The 16,858-nt window shown below is 39.8% G+C and overlaps 1 protein-coding gene across 2 annotated transcripts in view; it reads left to right on the forward strand.

The window, feature by feature from the left end:
* ELOVL2 (ELOVL fatty acid elongase 2) overlaps positions 1-15,101 on the forward strand; it is a 50,820-nt gene extending 35,719 nt beyond the window's left edge. For both annotated transcript variants that reach the window (XM_064507049.1, XM_064507048.1), the window contains exons 4-8: positions 4,802-4,879; positions 6,209-6,380; positions 8,525-8,649; positions 9,973-10,107; positions 11,956-15,101. In XM_064507049.1, coding sequence (XP_064363119.1) covers positions 4,802-4,879; positions 6,209-6,380; positions 8,525-8,649; positions 9,973-10,107; positions 11,956-12,084 — 639 coding nt within the window. In that variant the 3' untranslated portion in view covers positions 12,085-15,101. The remainder of the gene's footprint in view (positions 1-4,801; positions 4,880-6,208; positions 6,381-8,524; positions 8,650-9,972; positions 10,108-11,955) is intronic.
* The last annotated feature ends 1,757 nt before the right edge of the window (positions 15,102-16,858 follow it).

The raw sequence follows: 16,858 nt of genomic DNA on the forward strand, positions 1-16,858 counted from the left end.
GCCAGAGATTACAGTCATAAACCAGAAGTCAAAGAAGATCCTTCTGAAAGGTAAACCAGTGCAGGTGAAGTCTTGCTAAGTGGTGATTTTGGACTTATAACAGGGAGCTAAAACTTTGGTGAGTCATTATTATAAATAAGTGACAGAAAAAATCTTAAGAGAAAGTTCAGGGGGAGGAGGGAAATCTGTGCAGCTCTCTGAGACTGCAAACACCAACCCTCTCTCTAGATGTATTCCAAATGCTTTACAAGGCCTGTTCACCTTATAGGTGCTGGTGCCTCATCCTCTCTCTTTTTCCTGTTCTGGAACAAGGGGAAATTGGTTGTGGCCTCCAGGCTTTTTCTCACTGAGAAAGACCAACATGCAATGAGCTTTTTCTACAACTCAAAGAGAAGAAAGCAACTGCATTCAGCAGAACTAGGAATGCCCATTGAGAAAATCATGTTACTTTTCTTTCTAGCCTACCCTTAGGGGACAACTGCAGGAGCAAGTTGCAGCTTTGGGGTTCTGATGCTGGGAACTGGAAATAAACAGATCATAGGCTCCCAGATACTTGTCTAGGTCTTGCTTGAATAAGCTCTTGGTGCTTATTCTGCTATTCAGCAAGGCAAGAGGCTTTGGCACTGTCCTTGGGCATCTGCTGGCCTCCCTCTGCTGAGATTCCATGCAGAGGAACCAGCTCTCATTCCTAAACAACGTGATTTGCCATTTTAAAAGGGGCAGGAATTAGACTGCTGCAGTGAACTGACTGTTATGGATCATCATGCTCTTTATACTCAGACGAGGAAAGATTAATTACTGGTATAATGACTGGAACCTATTAAGAACAACACTGGAACAGTAGCAAAAAGTGAAAACTCTAATAAATTAAAAGAATGTTGCTACTGAGTAGACATTTTTTCACAGGCAACACGAAAAATTTTCTTCTTTACATGATCTGTTTATGCGAATAGCAGTCAATAAGGCATGTGCTTTATTTTCATGATAGGAGGTTGCCAAGAATGCAAAGCATTCAAAGGAACATTTTCTAGGGAGAGAATTTGTATTTTGAAGGCAGGGAAAAGGTTTTCCTATCTCCCTAATACATCCTGCACTTGCACAATCTCTACGTGATTAACAATACCATGCGCTCTGCAGAACTGGGAAAGTGCTCAGCATGTGGAAGGGAAGACAACTAAAATAATAAAAGTAACATAACTTTGCTATCAGAGAAAAAGAGACCTAGTAACTGGATGTTTCATATCAAAGTACCAGCTTCTGTGCCAGATATGCAGCTGTCTCGTTTAGAACAATTAGGTAAGCTGTTTACCTTCCACGCCATACATACCAAACATGAAAGTCATGGCATAGGATTGCCAAGCGCTAGCACTGCTTGAACACCCTGCTCAGAAAGAGAAGCAAAAGAGTGCTTTTTCATCCTCACCACCTTCCAAATCTCACCACTAATGTTTTATTAGAGAATTAGCCAGAAATCTTAAAGACTACCCTAAAAAAGAAAGCGGTCAAAAGTCAAAGTGGATTCTCCTCGGTTCCCTAAAGGAGACCTTACAGCATACAAATCACCTAACAACAGAGAATAGAAATGTTGAGCTACAAAAAAGCTGATGCAAAAGAACAGGGTTAAGACACTCAAAATAGATTTTCTCTCTAAGCTGCTGGTTGTTGAAATACAGCTACAAAACAGAGAGAACTCTATGGCCAAGTCAAGCAACCTGGGGGGATAGGAGCACAATATCATCTACAAATCTGGCATTATACAGAATCACAGAAGAGTGAACAAAAGAACATATTAAAGAAAACCCTGAAGTCAGAGTGGTATTCTTACCCCAAAGCTTTCTCTCCATTTACCTGCTGACTGCACGTAGGGAATTACAGATTTCTCAAACATCAAGTTAAAAATCTATGATACTAAAAAGAAATAATAATAATAGTAATAATAACAATAATTTATTTCCGAACCTTTATGGGTTTTCACATCTCATTTTCTACCATGAGAGCTAGAAATAGAATTCTTGAAAAGTCTTATATGATTTAGCAGACCAATTCAATACAGACCAGCAGGAAAATTTCCAAGCCTAAAATACAAAAACATCAACCTGCAGAACAAAAGAGTTTTTGAAAAGCAGCCTATTGTAATCATATATGAATCAGAACATTCATAAACCAAATCAAAATGTTTTAAAAATTTAAATTTTTTTCTAACAAATTTCTGTTAACCTACATTTCACCTATAGAATAGGTTTTCATGAGGTTAGGCACCTTCAACAAAACAACAACAAAGTGAATTGCTAAGGAAAGATAAAAATGAGTAAGAAAGGGTAACGTGTTTCTGCAATCCTATTCCAAGAAAAACAGACTCATAAAGATAAATTAAAAGGAAAAAGAATGAATTCCACAAATTTAGGCATAAGAAAGATATGAATTTACAGATATAGAATGCAATAAAATCAGTCAGGTAAGATTGCTTTAATTCATCGTGAAAATATTGTTTAAAATTGCATACCTTTCATAGCATAAAATTGTTTCAGAGCCTTAGATAAAAAATGCTATAGACACATCATATCATACATACCAAACACATATCCGGTATAAGTATGAATACATTGAAATGCAAATTTTATCCTTCCCGTTTCTATTAGCAGTACTAGCCATAGAAGTTTCTGGCAGAGGTCTTAACACTGGTATTTGAGGTAGTTCCTTACCAAAGCTCCCAGATGTCACTGCTGTAGCCTCCAAATGAGCTCCTGTCACTCCAGTCCTGGAGGTGGATCGGCAATCACCCCTTTTCCACTCAGCTGTTTTTTAAAAGACAGGAAGGAAAAAACCTGCCAGCTAATGAAACTAAAGCCAGCCAGAGTTGCATGCTGCTGTGGTGCGATGGGAAAGGTGGCAGAAAGACAGATGTCAAGCCTCAGCCCAACAAGAACTTGTCACTGACCATACTTAGTTTTTATCAGGAGCTCTGACTCTCTCCTCCTCCTCCTCTTCAGCATCAGGTCAAGTGACCGTGAGACCTGTGAGCTCTGCCTTCCCTTCCCACCCTCCTGACACAGAGGAGGGTGCAGAGGAGCCCACAAGTCCCAGCCCCAAATGCTCGCAGGAAGGATGCTGGAGCAGAGGCCACTTGGCAGGACAAGTTGTAGCCACAGTCACACCAAGCATTGGCATGGGGTTCTCCAGCTGAATTTTTTGTTAGCCTTTCATTTTTTCCAGACTCCTATTCCACCCCATTTGGTTTGGTGACCTCTAGCACACATTGTAGGCAAAGCCACCAAAACAAGGACTGTTCCAAAATGGAGTGGTTTTGTTTTAGTTGTTGTGTAGTACACAACTACACAAGTTGTGTAGTGATCTACAAAATACTTATTTATTGTCCTTTCTTCTCTCTCTCTTTCTGCAACCCAGCAGATTCTCTATAATTCTGGCCACAGGAACTTGATATATTAGGATTACAGAGGCAATCACAGAAGCATGAATCAGGGGAAAAGCAGAAGACCCTATCTCTCAAATTTTTTTAATGTGAATTTATAATAAGCATTCTGAGATATTTGCTAATTCTCTAGATCCAATAAAAATGATTGTTTATTTTTGTTAATAGCATGTGCTTACTCTTGGAATTAATTCAGCTTGATCCCTGAGAATATATCTGCTTCACTTCATATAGATTGCCACATATTATAGACAGGTGACTGACAGCCTGAAGTGGAAGAGAAATCCATTTGTACAGATGCTGATACAAATCTTCCTCATGAATACAGTGCCAGAGTTGAAAACAACCCACTTCTCACAGTAGCTTGCAACACTACTTACAGCATAACACTGAAACATACTTCTCCTACTCACTGCAGAACCTGTATCCTCTGTGGAGAGGGACCCCAAACTGTAAATTCCTTGATTTAGCCCTGAGAAACACTGTTCACACATTCGAAAGTAAGCAAGACCTTTTTAAGTAAATTGATACTTTGCTTCATAACATGTATGGATAACAGATTATGTTCCCTATTCCAAAAGGGCCACTGATTGCTTTAGGTGATCATTACTATACAAATATTCCACTGAAGAGCCACCATGTGGCTTTCCAGAAACCCTCAGCTTCCGCACAGTACGGTAGCCTGACATTTCATTGCTTTGTCTGCTTCCCAGTGTGATGTGCGCCTTGGTGCATCACGACAGGCTACTGGAAGGCACCACTATGCACACCATTAGGGTGTCACTAGGCACCACTGCTAAGAAATTGCTTGTGCATCTATTCACTTCTCCCTTCAGCACTATACCTGCTCTCTTCCCCCTTCACCTGCCTTCAACAATGTAGGATAAGGACATGCATGTATGATGTAGGGAAATATTTCTCCCATTCCATGCTTTGGAGTTGCCTTGTGTTTGCTTGCTTGTCCTTGCAGATTTTTCTTGAGGATAGGAAGGGATTTGCTGTACCAGTAAGTCTGGTAAACTCTGTTCATACTGCTTCATGTCAGAGACAAAATATTCAAGCATGAGCTTTGGAGTGAGGACCACTCCAATAGTAATGAGATATTAATGGATGCCTTAAAGGCTATAAAGCCAGAGAAAGATAAAAGATATATCATTTCAGTGTATACTTCCATCACAACCTGAAGTCTTTTCCATTTCAGAACAGAAGAGATAGCTGCAAGTTGTCTGGTTTAACAGCATCATCTCATGTGATGAATTGGCACCTCCCATATTCCTGTGCTGTTCCTTCCAAAACTTCAGAACAGCTGCAAGGGAGAAAAAGAGCCACTTTGTCTGTTCAGGAATGTAATTGCAATGTTTTTTGTTCCAGCTCATCCTTGCTACATGGGAAGGAGGCTACAACTTACAGTGTCAGAACCTCCATAGCGCAGGGGAAGCTGACATGCGGGTGAGACACAGCAGCAGCTCAGCCCCCAGCATCTGCAGCAGCCCTGCCCTCTGCGGACTTGGTGCAACACCTCTGCATTCATACCAGTTATAAGGATGCCATCAGTAACACCTTTAACACGTGGATTTTAAATGGGTTTCCTAATAGCTGGTAGTCAATGGGAAATATTAGTTTTTTGATTCAATACAAATGCATCCTTTCTACAGAAAACGTAACAGGGAGTAGTTTTAAAAGCTGCATATCAAGATTTATGATCAAAATGGTGTTTCGTGACTATTAGAACAGAAAATGTGAGTCATTTAAGAACTTCTGAGAAAAATCAATCATGTAAAATGTAACATCTGTTGAGCTCTAGCTGGAAATGGATTCAAGCCTAACTCTAAACTTTGGAAAATTTCAGAGCCATTTTGCTGCCTTGGCTCATCTTCATTTCAAACTTTATTTCTGCATCTCAGCAATTCTGTGCATTAACTGTCTGTTGTTCCCTACTTTGGGCTTACTTTCCAGATACAGTTGGAGCTCAGCAGCAGAAAGACTAGATAACTCTCATGATTTCCCCTACCAACACCCCTCTACCAAATTTGTCTGTTTTGGCAAGTAAACAGTCACTTAAAGGCATTTTCCTATCAGCAAGATGTTTTCCACCTTTCTATTTTAACTAACTGTCCTTAAACCTTCTGTTCATCATCATCTTAGTGCTCTGCATCATCAAGAGTGGCTACAGGCTATGTACAGACAGTCATGCATTCATGCTGCCTGTGGTCTAAGCTGCTTCAGTGCTGGCAGAGCAAGTATCATTTGCTTCCAGCTCAGCAGATGCCCATTATGATGCTCTATGCAATACTTCGGGCTCTGCAAAATTATTATTTCCTGAGACATATCTTGAGCTCTGATAAACTGTTTCAGCTACACAGACACACAATGGCTTATTCCATTGTGTTGAGTCTCAAAATTGAATTGTTTAAAAATAAGCAGTTGCCAGCATGATCTATTCAGTAACAAGAAGCTGTATATGGCCGCACCCCTAAAAGACTGCATCTTTGGTAATAAATTATTAGAACAGTTAGAAGAGCCTTGCTCAAAGCTAATATATTTCTTAAATCATAGCTATCTGGACAATCATAAAAAATGATGAATTTTCTCTGCCTCATTCTTTAACAGAAAAAAAGTTGAAGTCAGAACTTGTGCTCCTCCTTCAAAAGGATATTGATACCTGGTGGGGAGTTGTGGGGCTATGGACTGATGAAGAACAGCAGGACTGATGAAGAACAGCAGTATTTAAGCCCTTTTATAAGCAGATACTGATCTCATGCTCTTTTGTTCTTACAGGTAGCCAAGGTGCTGTGGTGGTATTATTTTTCCAAAGTAATTGAATTCATGGACACTATCTTCTTTGTACTGAGAAAGAAAAGCAGCCAGATCACCTTCCTTCATGTGTATCACCATGCCACTATGTTTAACATTTGGTGGTGTGTTCTGAATTGGATACCTTGTGGTCAAAGTAAGTCTTTACTTCATTACCTGCCATATAAGTCACCTTATGCTGGAGGGGAGTCACATCACCACACAGAGCAAGCATATTAATATGCTCTATGCTTACTTGGGTTCAAAGCGTATCTTTCAGAACTGCTGAGCACATGTAAATCTCTATAAAACTAAAAGCATGAGTAAAAGTTCAGGACAAAAATAGTTCTGAATGTTAGGTCCTAGATTATCACTTAGTTGCCAGAGTCTCTCATATTTGCTTTTCTCCAAATCACTTTTAGACAGGATAACACTACTGAGCAGTATGCAAAGGAGAGAACACATACAAGAGGTACTCCAAAAGCAGATGTAGAATGAAATCATGATCCTAGTAAAGTCAATGTTAATCACAAAAAAACAAATTCAATAGCATTTTTACAGATCTGAGTTCTGTATGCATCAATCTGGCATTCTGCTTTAATGGTTATGTAAGAAAAACATCTAACTAACTAAAATACCAGTCTGGGGTTTGTTTTTTTATGAGAATACAACAGCTGTCTAGTGGCATAAAACAAAAAAAAGCAGGTTACTATAATATCAGGGATTGTTTTAGTGGTTAATAGCACATCGTTATGCAGTAGACACTCTTAAAAAAATTACCTAAATTTATAAAACCTATAGAAAATTTTTATGTTTACAGTAGAACTGACATGAGGACACCTACAAGGCAGCAGGTCAAACTAACTCAGCACTGCCTCCAAGGAAGCTTACCACAAAAAAGATGCTACCTGAACACTCAACACAACAGCCAGGCCTAACCAATACTGTCCTACATTTTGCATTGAAATGGTAGAAGTAGCAGTCTTCTTTAGCTCATTAAACCTTGGGTCCAATGTATTTCACAACAATAATCACTAGACCACTTTCATCTTAGCAGGATATTGCAACTGTCTTTGTCTTCCCTCCTGCAGCGAGTGAGATGTACAGTGTAACAGACTGCTCACTTGGCATTTGTCTACTACAAAACAGTGAACTATTTCAAGTGTTTGGCAACATGCATGCTTCTCCAGGGCTTCATATGGTGGGAGGCTTCCAGCAGTCTTGTTATCAGAGTTGAGCAGAATATCAATATTTTTAACTTGAAGCTCCTCAGTCCACTGTCATATTTTGTAAAGCAATTTGTTACAGATGCTTTTCAAAACAAAAAGTAGTGTTTGTATCTGTTGCACTCATTTTGGACAGTGCAAAGTCAAAGTCAAACACTCATAGGTAGAAGTGTGCTGCGGCCCAGAAGTGTAGATGAGGGATGTAATAGCAATTACAAGCTATTTCTACAGAAGCATAAACATAGCTGAGCAGAGTTAAAGGCTTTTGTGATTTGTATTGTCTGAACATATTCCCCACACTTTGCACTAACTTTACATAATTATAATTAACAGAGTGGAAAAAATCAGTAGTTAAGTAATTAACCAGTGGAAAATCAAAACAATTGGTGAGAACTTCTTGTAGTTGTCAAGCACTGCAATCAATCACATAGATGTATGTCAGGTAGATTAGTGATCTTACTTCTCAATGATCTGTAAAGTACAGAGGGCAATTAATTTGCTCTAGAATTAATATTTACTAAATGTCAGTAATTAGACTGTCAAGGTCTTGGGGTAAGATTCTGGAAATCTGCATCTAGCAGAAGAGCCATTGAAGTAAATTAAAGCAATGCTCAAAGTTACACTAGGCTAGTTTAGTTCAGACAGCATAAAGCACTCACTGCTGCATGAGAAAATGTGAAGCTCTGTGCCCCCCAGGATACCAAGCTACTGTAACAGCAGCACAGTCACTCACTGAGGTGTTTAAAGCTTACAGCAATAATGGAGGTACTCAAGAAAGCATGTTTGGGAGGGTAGCAAAAGCAATAATCTGTTAACTACAGAAGAGAAAAGGAAAGGAGAGAAAATGAAAGACAGGATCAAAATACAGTCTTCAATGAGAGAAAAAACACTTTGGGAAGCATCATTTAGTCCCTACTGCAGAATCTCATTCACATCAAGAATGTCCTTACCAAAGGGTAAGCACAGCATCAGGACCACTTGCCACATGCAGGAGACTGCTAGCAATATACTTAATATTTTCTCTCAGTTTTCAACAGTTGGTATACAAAATGTTTTCCTTATTGGATTTTTATAGGTTTCTTCGGACCTACTTTGAATAGCTTTATCCATGTGCTCATGTATTCTTATTATGGACTGTCAGTCATCCCTTCCATGCGCAAGTATCTGTGGTGGAAGAAGTACCTCACTCAGGCACAACTGGTATGTGTCTCTTCTACTCTCTCATTTTTAACTACCAGAAATCCTTCAAAATGCCAGAGAGGACAAGAAGAGCGATAGATGCATACTGTCATTTGCAGAATTAAGCCAGTTATAAATCAAATAGAACAAGACTATCATGCAAATTAATTCAATAGTATGACCAAATATAACTTAATAAAGGAAATGATGCTTGGAAATGTTTTCTACTATCAAGTAGAAACTCTACAGTCCATAAAGACCCATTATTTATGACCTAGCAAATAGAAAATGGACACTATTTAATCACAGTAAATGGACTACTGATTAAAAAGTTATAAAAGCTATCAGTTATGTAGGATGCTAAAATATACATTGCACACTTCTTATACAGCCTTACAGCTTGAAAAAGTCATCTAGTGAAGAAAATCAAAGTCAAGAAGTATAACCATGCTACAACTACAAAATGCCAAATGATGGAAACAAAGAGGCTGTTAGATAACAAGACAGAAAGCATCTGACTTAGAAAAGCCTGTTCCAGCAGCTGCTGTACACAAAGAGCTCAGTCTCATCAAAAGCTTCTATCAATAAGATAAAAGGCTTGATATGACAAAAACTCTCTTTTTTGTGTGTTTTATGGCTTCTTTGTCTTATTTGGGAGTTAAGATGTTTCCAGTAAGCTTGAAAACGCCCATGTAGAAATGCAGTTAGAAAGCGTTTCTTCTCTGGGCTGTGATCATCTCTGCAATTAAAATAGGCTGCCCTCTTTGAAATGCACCCCCAGCACGCAGGATCGAGGGCACCCTCAGGTGCCTGGGGAGAATCAGATGCACCAGTGTAGGCTGTGGTTGGAAGCCCAAAATGCTGACACCCTTCTGCAATTCCTTCTCCATCTCACTTCTGCTTCATTTGTCCCCACTTCAACTTCATGAGTGCAAACCCCAGTCTACTTAAAGCTCTCCTCAGGCCTGGGGTTTCTATTTTCTGTTCAGATTTCTAAAGCTGCTGTCCTGAGTCCTCAGCATTTTGTCAAGTTTCTACCCACCTAGTTACTAGAGACAATGCTGTACCTGGCGCAGCAGAGCCTGGAAGATTTCACAACCCCTATTAAAAGAAAAGGCCTTTTTGTCAGCCAGGCCTATAAATTCATATTTTTAGAAATCTCCAATCCCTTAGTTTTTTAACATCTCATAAGGCTGCCATTTTAACTTGACCCTTACAAAATGTTCACAGGTTCAGAAAGGGACTGCTTTCAAGAATGCCCAAAGTTTGAAAGAGCTGGATTAGGTGACATTATTATATACAATTTAACTCAGTAAATACTCATGTATGATCTTTCTTCTACAGATCCAGTTTCTGCTCACTATCGTGCACACACTCAGTGCAGCTGTGAAGCCATGCGGATTTCCGTTTGGCTGCCTCATGTTTCAGTCCTCCTATATGGCCACATTGGTTATTCTCTTCATAAACTTTTACATTAAGGTAAGCGGTCTTCCAAGATCTTTCTGTCAAGGGCGGGGGGGATGGACAGACGACTTTTTGCTTAGTGGACTTGATGAACTCAAGTGTAGAACAAGTGTCAGTACACAAAATATTTTGTGTGCGTGTGTGTGTGTGTGTGCGCGCGCGTGCACGCACACACGCGTGTGTGTGTTAAAGAATAATAAATGCAATAATTTCTGCAAGAGACAGGCATTCAGTAATTATGAGCCCACGTAGGGGCTCAGCTCTACCATGCTGTAATGAAGTGCAGTCTGGTACCAGGGCTCAATTCTGCACTCGTAAGTTTGCAAGACATTCATTTTTGTTTCAAAGTTTTGTTTTTAAGGTACCTTTAAAACTATTACCCCAGCAAAAAAAAGGATCTTTGCCTCCATCCTTACATTTTTTCTATAAACTAGTTATTTTATTAATAGAGACAGCACAAAAGAACAGAATATTGATTCTGCTTCTAGCATTTTCTAGTTTTAAAAATAGTGACCGACAGTAATTTATTTTAAAAACTCTATATGAAAGGATTAAGACAAGCTGACGGAGACTAAGACATTAGATTTTAATGCAATCAGTATTTAGAGTTTGATAATTCAATAATGATCAAGTGCTAGTCAAAAGAAATACCAGGTTAAACTTGCCCAAATTTTTGTCAATTCATGCTTGGTTCTCTCAAATACCCCAGTCAAAACCTAATCTTCACGACTTCTTTGACGACTATAAACAGTTTCCTGTGAATCCCAGAAATGTAGTCATATATATTACTACAAACCATGCTGGTTAAATACCTGTATTGATTTTAAAGTCAGGAAGGGTTGGAAAGTCAGGATGGAAAGAGAAAAGACCTTACAGAAATGTTAATATTTCACTAGTATAAGGAGCTCTGCAAAACTTGCTTAGAAAACTTCATTTAAAAAAAAGTTCAGATGTTCGTATTTAGTTGAAACTACATCTAGATATGAAACACGTTAAGTGGAATACGCAGTTCACAATTACACACCAGAATGACAGATGTAGAATTACTTTAAATAAATCATTACTTCTTCATACTCGTTTTTTTCTTATTTGAATCTCAAAATGGATTATATAAGCCATTGACATTTGGATATATTTTTAAAATTTTTAACACAGGAACAAAACAATAAATAATATGATGTGTAAGAGATTAAGTCATTAATCACTAGTACACCAGATGAAATACAATGATGTGCATGACATTTGGACCTGTTCACTAGGTCACTAAAATTCTTTAAACAGATACAACTCAGTTGCTGGAAGTTTCTTCTGCTCAGGCAGAAGAAACTGCTCCACCCAACAGAGGGGGCACTGACAAGCCTCCAAAAAGCTTTTGGGGAGGGGTTAGTTCATTTGCCCATAGGTTTCTACATGTTGTAGTGTCTGAAGGGTCAAAATGAAAAATTAAATTAAGCTTTACAGTAACACTTCAAAGGAGGAAGAAACTGAAAACAGGACTTAGAAGATGTGGATTTGCTCTGGTGGGCAACTTTTTGAGCCTTCCTTCCTCCTTAGAAAACAGAAACAAGCAACTGTATCTTTGCATTATTTACTTCAACCTTTTCTAGCAGGGACTGCTCCAGCCGGCTTGCATACATACAGCTTCTAGTGAAAAGGGCTTAAAATCTTTTGACACCAAGAAGTGTTACAGTAATACTAGTAAGGTAATATCATCCACAGCAGTGGAAGTCATACAGTTCCCTTAAGACAGCCTGAGGCAAATATATATGTCAAACATACACTAGACAGCTCCATGCTACAGTTCACCATAAACAGTATTTTGGGGGCACTAAACAAATACAAGTTTGGGTTTTGCTTTTATAGACATACCGGAAAACACCTTCAAGAACGGCTATAAAGGAAACCCCTCTCACAACAGAAATAAAGAACGGTTTCCATAAGGACTACTTTGTTACTGCCAATGGATTCCTGAACAATAAGAAAGCACAATAAGTACAGTAACTCAATACTATGGTGTAGTATTTGCCTTTTTTTTTTTCTCTAAAAAAGGAAAAAAAAAGACTGAATTACTAGCTGTAGCTTAAACCCTGTTTGATTACATTTATCAGTTCTTTGTACCAGACACTAATGTACTGCTATTTAGGTTTTAACAAAGTGAGTAAATTTAGTTGCCCTGTCAAAGATCACCATCAGAGCAGTAAGGCCAATGGAAATATCATCTTTCTCATATGGAAAAGAAAATAAAATCCTTCAGATCTCTAATGCTGACACAAAAAAGCCTTATAAAACACTTCATGGAGAAATACACTGGAGCCTTCAGAAGGTTAGGATTCTGTTCAGACTAACAGGCTGAGCATTTTCTGTGCACATGAGAAGTTTCAGGACAGGGGTTTGCAGCACACCCAAATTCAGCTAGACCATGGTTGAAGTCAAAAAAGAAGAAACAAAAGGGGCAGGGGGGAAAGGCATGAGAATCATATTGCTTCTGTCACCATACCTCTCTGCTGCTTCCCAGGCTTTCTCCAAAGAACACCGTCTCCCTCCTCCTGACCCTCCCTTGAACACCAGCTAGGTCTAGCCATCCCTTCGTTCCCACAGGAGCTGTGCCGGGGGGGCGGGAGGAGCGGGTAGGAGAGGGCAGAGCCCAGGTGCACCATCATAGGGTTTGCAGACAGACATGTGCCATGCTTGCTTGCTTTGCATATTGAGACCCAAGACTAAAATGCCACTGAGGTTGGTGGTACCTTCCTATTTCAGGAGGCTGGGACTGGTAGCACCAGTGGGCTGCATGATGTGAGATTTAGAGTACATGATATTACACAACAATACGGGTTTTTGAGCTCCAGTCAGAGCAAGGCAGGTCACTTTGGATGTGCTAAGTTAATAGGAGTTCTAACTAAATGGCTTTTGGAAGAAATAGGAGCTCAACAATTTAATGAAGATAAATCCTTTGATTATAAAAGTGCACAAAGGAAAATTAACCGTATACAAGCAGTGCCAGCTTGATGCATGAAATGCCAAATATTACTACACTAGAAGATGCAGGAAGTCTTAAAAGTAAATTTAGCAGTGAGCAAAGTATACTATATAGCAATTTCCATGCTATGTAGGCCTTATTCAGACTTGACTCTGATAAGGCTAGAGAAACAGAAGGGACTGAGATGCAGTCTTCTGTAGGGAAAGCAAAGAGATTTCCTGTCTGCAGCTGTAAAGATGCATCTCACACACGGAAATCAGTCACCATCTTTGCTGCTTCAGTTAGTTGCATTACCTCTCACTTAAACAATCAGCGAAGCAGAATTCCCTAGGCTATCTTTGGGGATCTGCCCCTTGCTCTTTTCTTATTTAGTCCCCTTCAAAGCCTCTAAGAGTGAACACAGCCTTTCTTCCTCTCTCTTTTTTGCAGCTGAAATAGTTCTAGTTTCTTCCAACCTCATATATACAAATTCTTTTAACAAAAACACTTTTCAGAGTTGCCCCAGACCAGTAAATCTCACAGACCAAAGTGATTCTGTCAGGGCACTGTGGTCTTTCCCTCCCCATCATCCTGTGGAGTACCAGGGCAGGAAGAAAAGGACACCACACAGCCAGTGCTGGAGAACCAAAGAGCAGCATACAGCCAGCACAGAGAGAAAGCTGGTCCAAGTCCTCTCTCCTCAAATTCTCCTCTGCCTAGCAACTCAACTGTCCCATCTAGCTGATCTTTTGCTCAGTGGTCTTGGAGGCAACAGGTACAAGCCATGCAGATGCAGGGCGGTCAGCTTCACTAGGCACACTTTGAGTGACTGCAGCTGTTGGGGCTTGTGGGTAGTAAGGAAAGGTGCAGGCTGAGAAAGTGGTACAGTATGGGGGAAGAGCAGATGTTTCTGACCAGCAAAAACAAGAGGAGAAAGTGATAAGACAGAGGGAAGAGGCCATAAGTCAGCACTTAGCTTGAATTTGTGCTTTATAACTGTGGGTCTCTTCTGTTTTGAACCAATTCCAGTTAGTGCTCAGTTACTATGTGAACAAAGCCTGTGAGCTCCAGCAGAAAACTGAAATCCTCATAAAGCTGTAGCATATACAGAACATTTAAGCAGCTAGGCTGTTAAACTACATCATCATAAACTAGGTGACCAAAATAACTGCAATATTCAAGCACAGCAAGCCACAAACATTCATCTAGCTGCTGCATTTTGTTCTCTTCATTTTTGCTCTCTCTTCATGAAGATGACCACAGTAAAAGTCAGCATTTTGCTTTGTTTTCAAAATTTGCTAAAGAGGGAAGATAGCAACCAGAAAACCACAGTAACAAAGCCTAGGCTTTGTGTGCTCTTACTAATTCTCGCTGGCCCTTCCAGAAACCTTGCTTTGCAGTCGACACTGCAAACTCACAAATTGTAAGCAATTAGTGGGTTCACTATCAATCGGCAATTGTGCTGCAATCAGCAGCACTGAAGGTGCTGCATATGACCCTGAATAAATGGGGGAGCTTCAAAGGCCCCCGCAGATGTTAGTATGGTATAAGACAACTATAGAAGTGGTGAAGGCAGAGGGAATCAGAACAACTGACAAGACAGCAGGCGAGACAAACAGTTAAATTGTTCATTTAAGGCAGACAACAAAAAGATTGCGTAGCCAAGCATGGGTTTTAGTCTGAAAGGAGTCCATAACCTTTTGATGGCAAAACATCCAGTTGACTATCGACACAGACAATGTCAACACACTAAATGTTAAAGTTTGCTATGGCAACCAAACGCACAGAAATTGATTGTCTTTTGTTTTGTTGAAACCTAATTTGAAAAGGAAAAAATTTGCCTTACTTGAAGCTCAAAGGGCTGAAAAACCCCAAGATGGTCTCACCTTGCAGATCCAGACCACCAGGAAGGCTGGGAAGCAGGTATGTTTTAAATTCTTCAGATTTGTATTAACATCTTAAATGCTGCAACTTTGAAGAGAAAGAAGCATTGACTTTTTAAACTGATTTTCCTGTAATACGTAACACTGTAAATAAACAAATTTTACTATCAGGGGTTTCTTCATTCCCCTTTAAGGCATAAAGTTTCTGGGAAATGAATATTTAAGACCACAGTTCTGAAATTGTTTTTAAAAGTTCTTAGAACATTCACCTTGGACTGAGAAACAGTCTCCATAACCTTACACACCACCTCCACTGTCACAGTGAAGTAAAGCTCCCACATGTTTGTAGCACAAACGTTGACTGTGCTCTGCCCTCCTCATCAGTTTTCCAGCTAAAGCTACAGCTATAATTAAATAGGTGATGTTTCTACAGCTCTCACTCACACACACACACAAATTAGTGCCTGAAACAGGCTGATAGGGGAAAACTTTTTTTACAGCATGCAGATATGCCACAAGTGATCTAGTCACTTGGATAGCAAAAAACCCAAAAGAATCATACAACATCCTTTCTCCTGGTGAAGGGAATTCAACTGAAAAAACAGTTCTGAACAGAACTGTTCAACCTCAACTTGCCAGTAGTTTCCAGTCAGTCCAATGCAGAAATAAATTGCATGCAAAGGAATCCTTGACACCCAGCTCCACCTGCAAAGGAAAATCTAGAAAGCTGTAAGACAGTGAAATAGAAAACATTAAGGCAGAGATGCTCTGCAGCTACAATGCATGCCCACAAATAGGCAGTGATTCTCAGCATCTCTCGCAATCAAACCATCTTAGAAATGCTCGCGAGCTTTGCTAGAACTGCTAGAGCAGTTCTGAGTGCTGCTCTAAGCCCCTGTCTTGGGTGTCACCACGCAGAGGTGGTGCCTAACATCACAGACAAAAAAGTTGGTATTATTCTTGGAAAGAGCTAAGTGCTATAAAAACTGATGGTCACAAAGAGGATTCAGTCTAACAGCTGCTCACACCAATATATAGACTTACTAGTAGTTCTGGCAGGTATACATTCACAGAGCACTTAAAGCCACATGCACAAAAAGTGGCAGAGTCTCCGTATTTAACTTCTTTGCAGGAACTGCCAGTCCTTAAATAATTGTTCTCCCCCTTCCCTATGCATAAACTCTCTTTTTGTGCTATGTTTAGACACAAATCCCAGGAAGTTCTCCACATCCTATCACCTGAAAATGAAGTTTGCTAGGCACATTCTTATTTGGTAGCATGCTTGGACCGCTGCAGCGGAAGAGTGGAGGAGGAAGCACCATGTCCAGCCCGACAGGCAACAACACAGCCTCAGAGCTGCCTGCATTCACTAAAAAGACTTTGCTCTACACAGAAATAGAACCCTTTCATCAACATCACCAAGCTTGTCTCCTGGAAATGCTTCAAACATGGAGGTGCTGCCAATCAACTTTATGATGTGCTTTCAGAGCATTGCCTCTCCTCCATTTGAATATGATGAGACCTTTGTGCTGTTAGCAGCTTCTCTGTCCCATAGAGCACCTCGGTATAAGAAAGTGCTCATATCCATGGCAGGCCACAAGACTCACAAATGACTACCTTGGTTAGGTGTAAGCATCAGCCAGAGCAGAGACCATAGATGGATGTAAGAAACATACACTGCACCAAGACGCCTTGCAGCACTTTTCACAAATCACTCACAATCTCCGCAATGATTCATTACAATCATTTTCCTGGATTTCTTTTGTTTGTGAAGCAGGTTGACAACAAGTACCGACATCTACTCCAGCCCAAAGTAAACAAATCAGTCAAATCGAGTGCACTGTTTTTCTTAAAAATACTCATCTTTAAAGATGTTTAGATAGCTGTACAAGGTACACAAGCAACTTTCCCATTTATGTAAGAGTGG

Source organism: Dromaius novaehollandiae, chromosome 2, assembly GCF_036370855.1.
Source record: "Dromaius novaehollandiae isolate bDroNov1 chromosome 2, bDroNov1.hap1, whole genome shotgun sequence".
Taxonomy (NCBI): Eukaryota; Metazoa; Chordata; class Aves; order Casuariiformes; family Dromaiidae; genus Dromaius; species Dromaius novaehollandiae.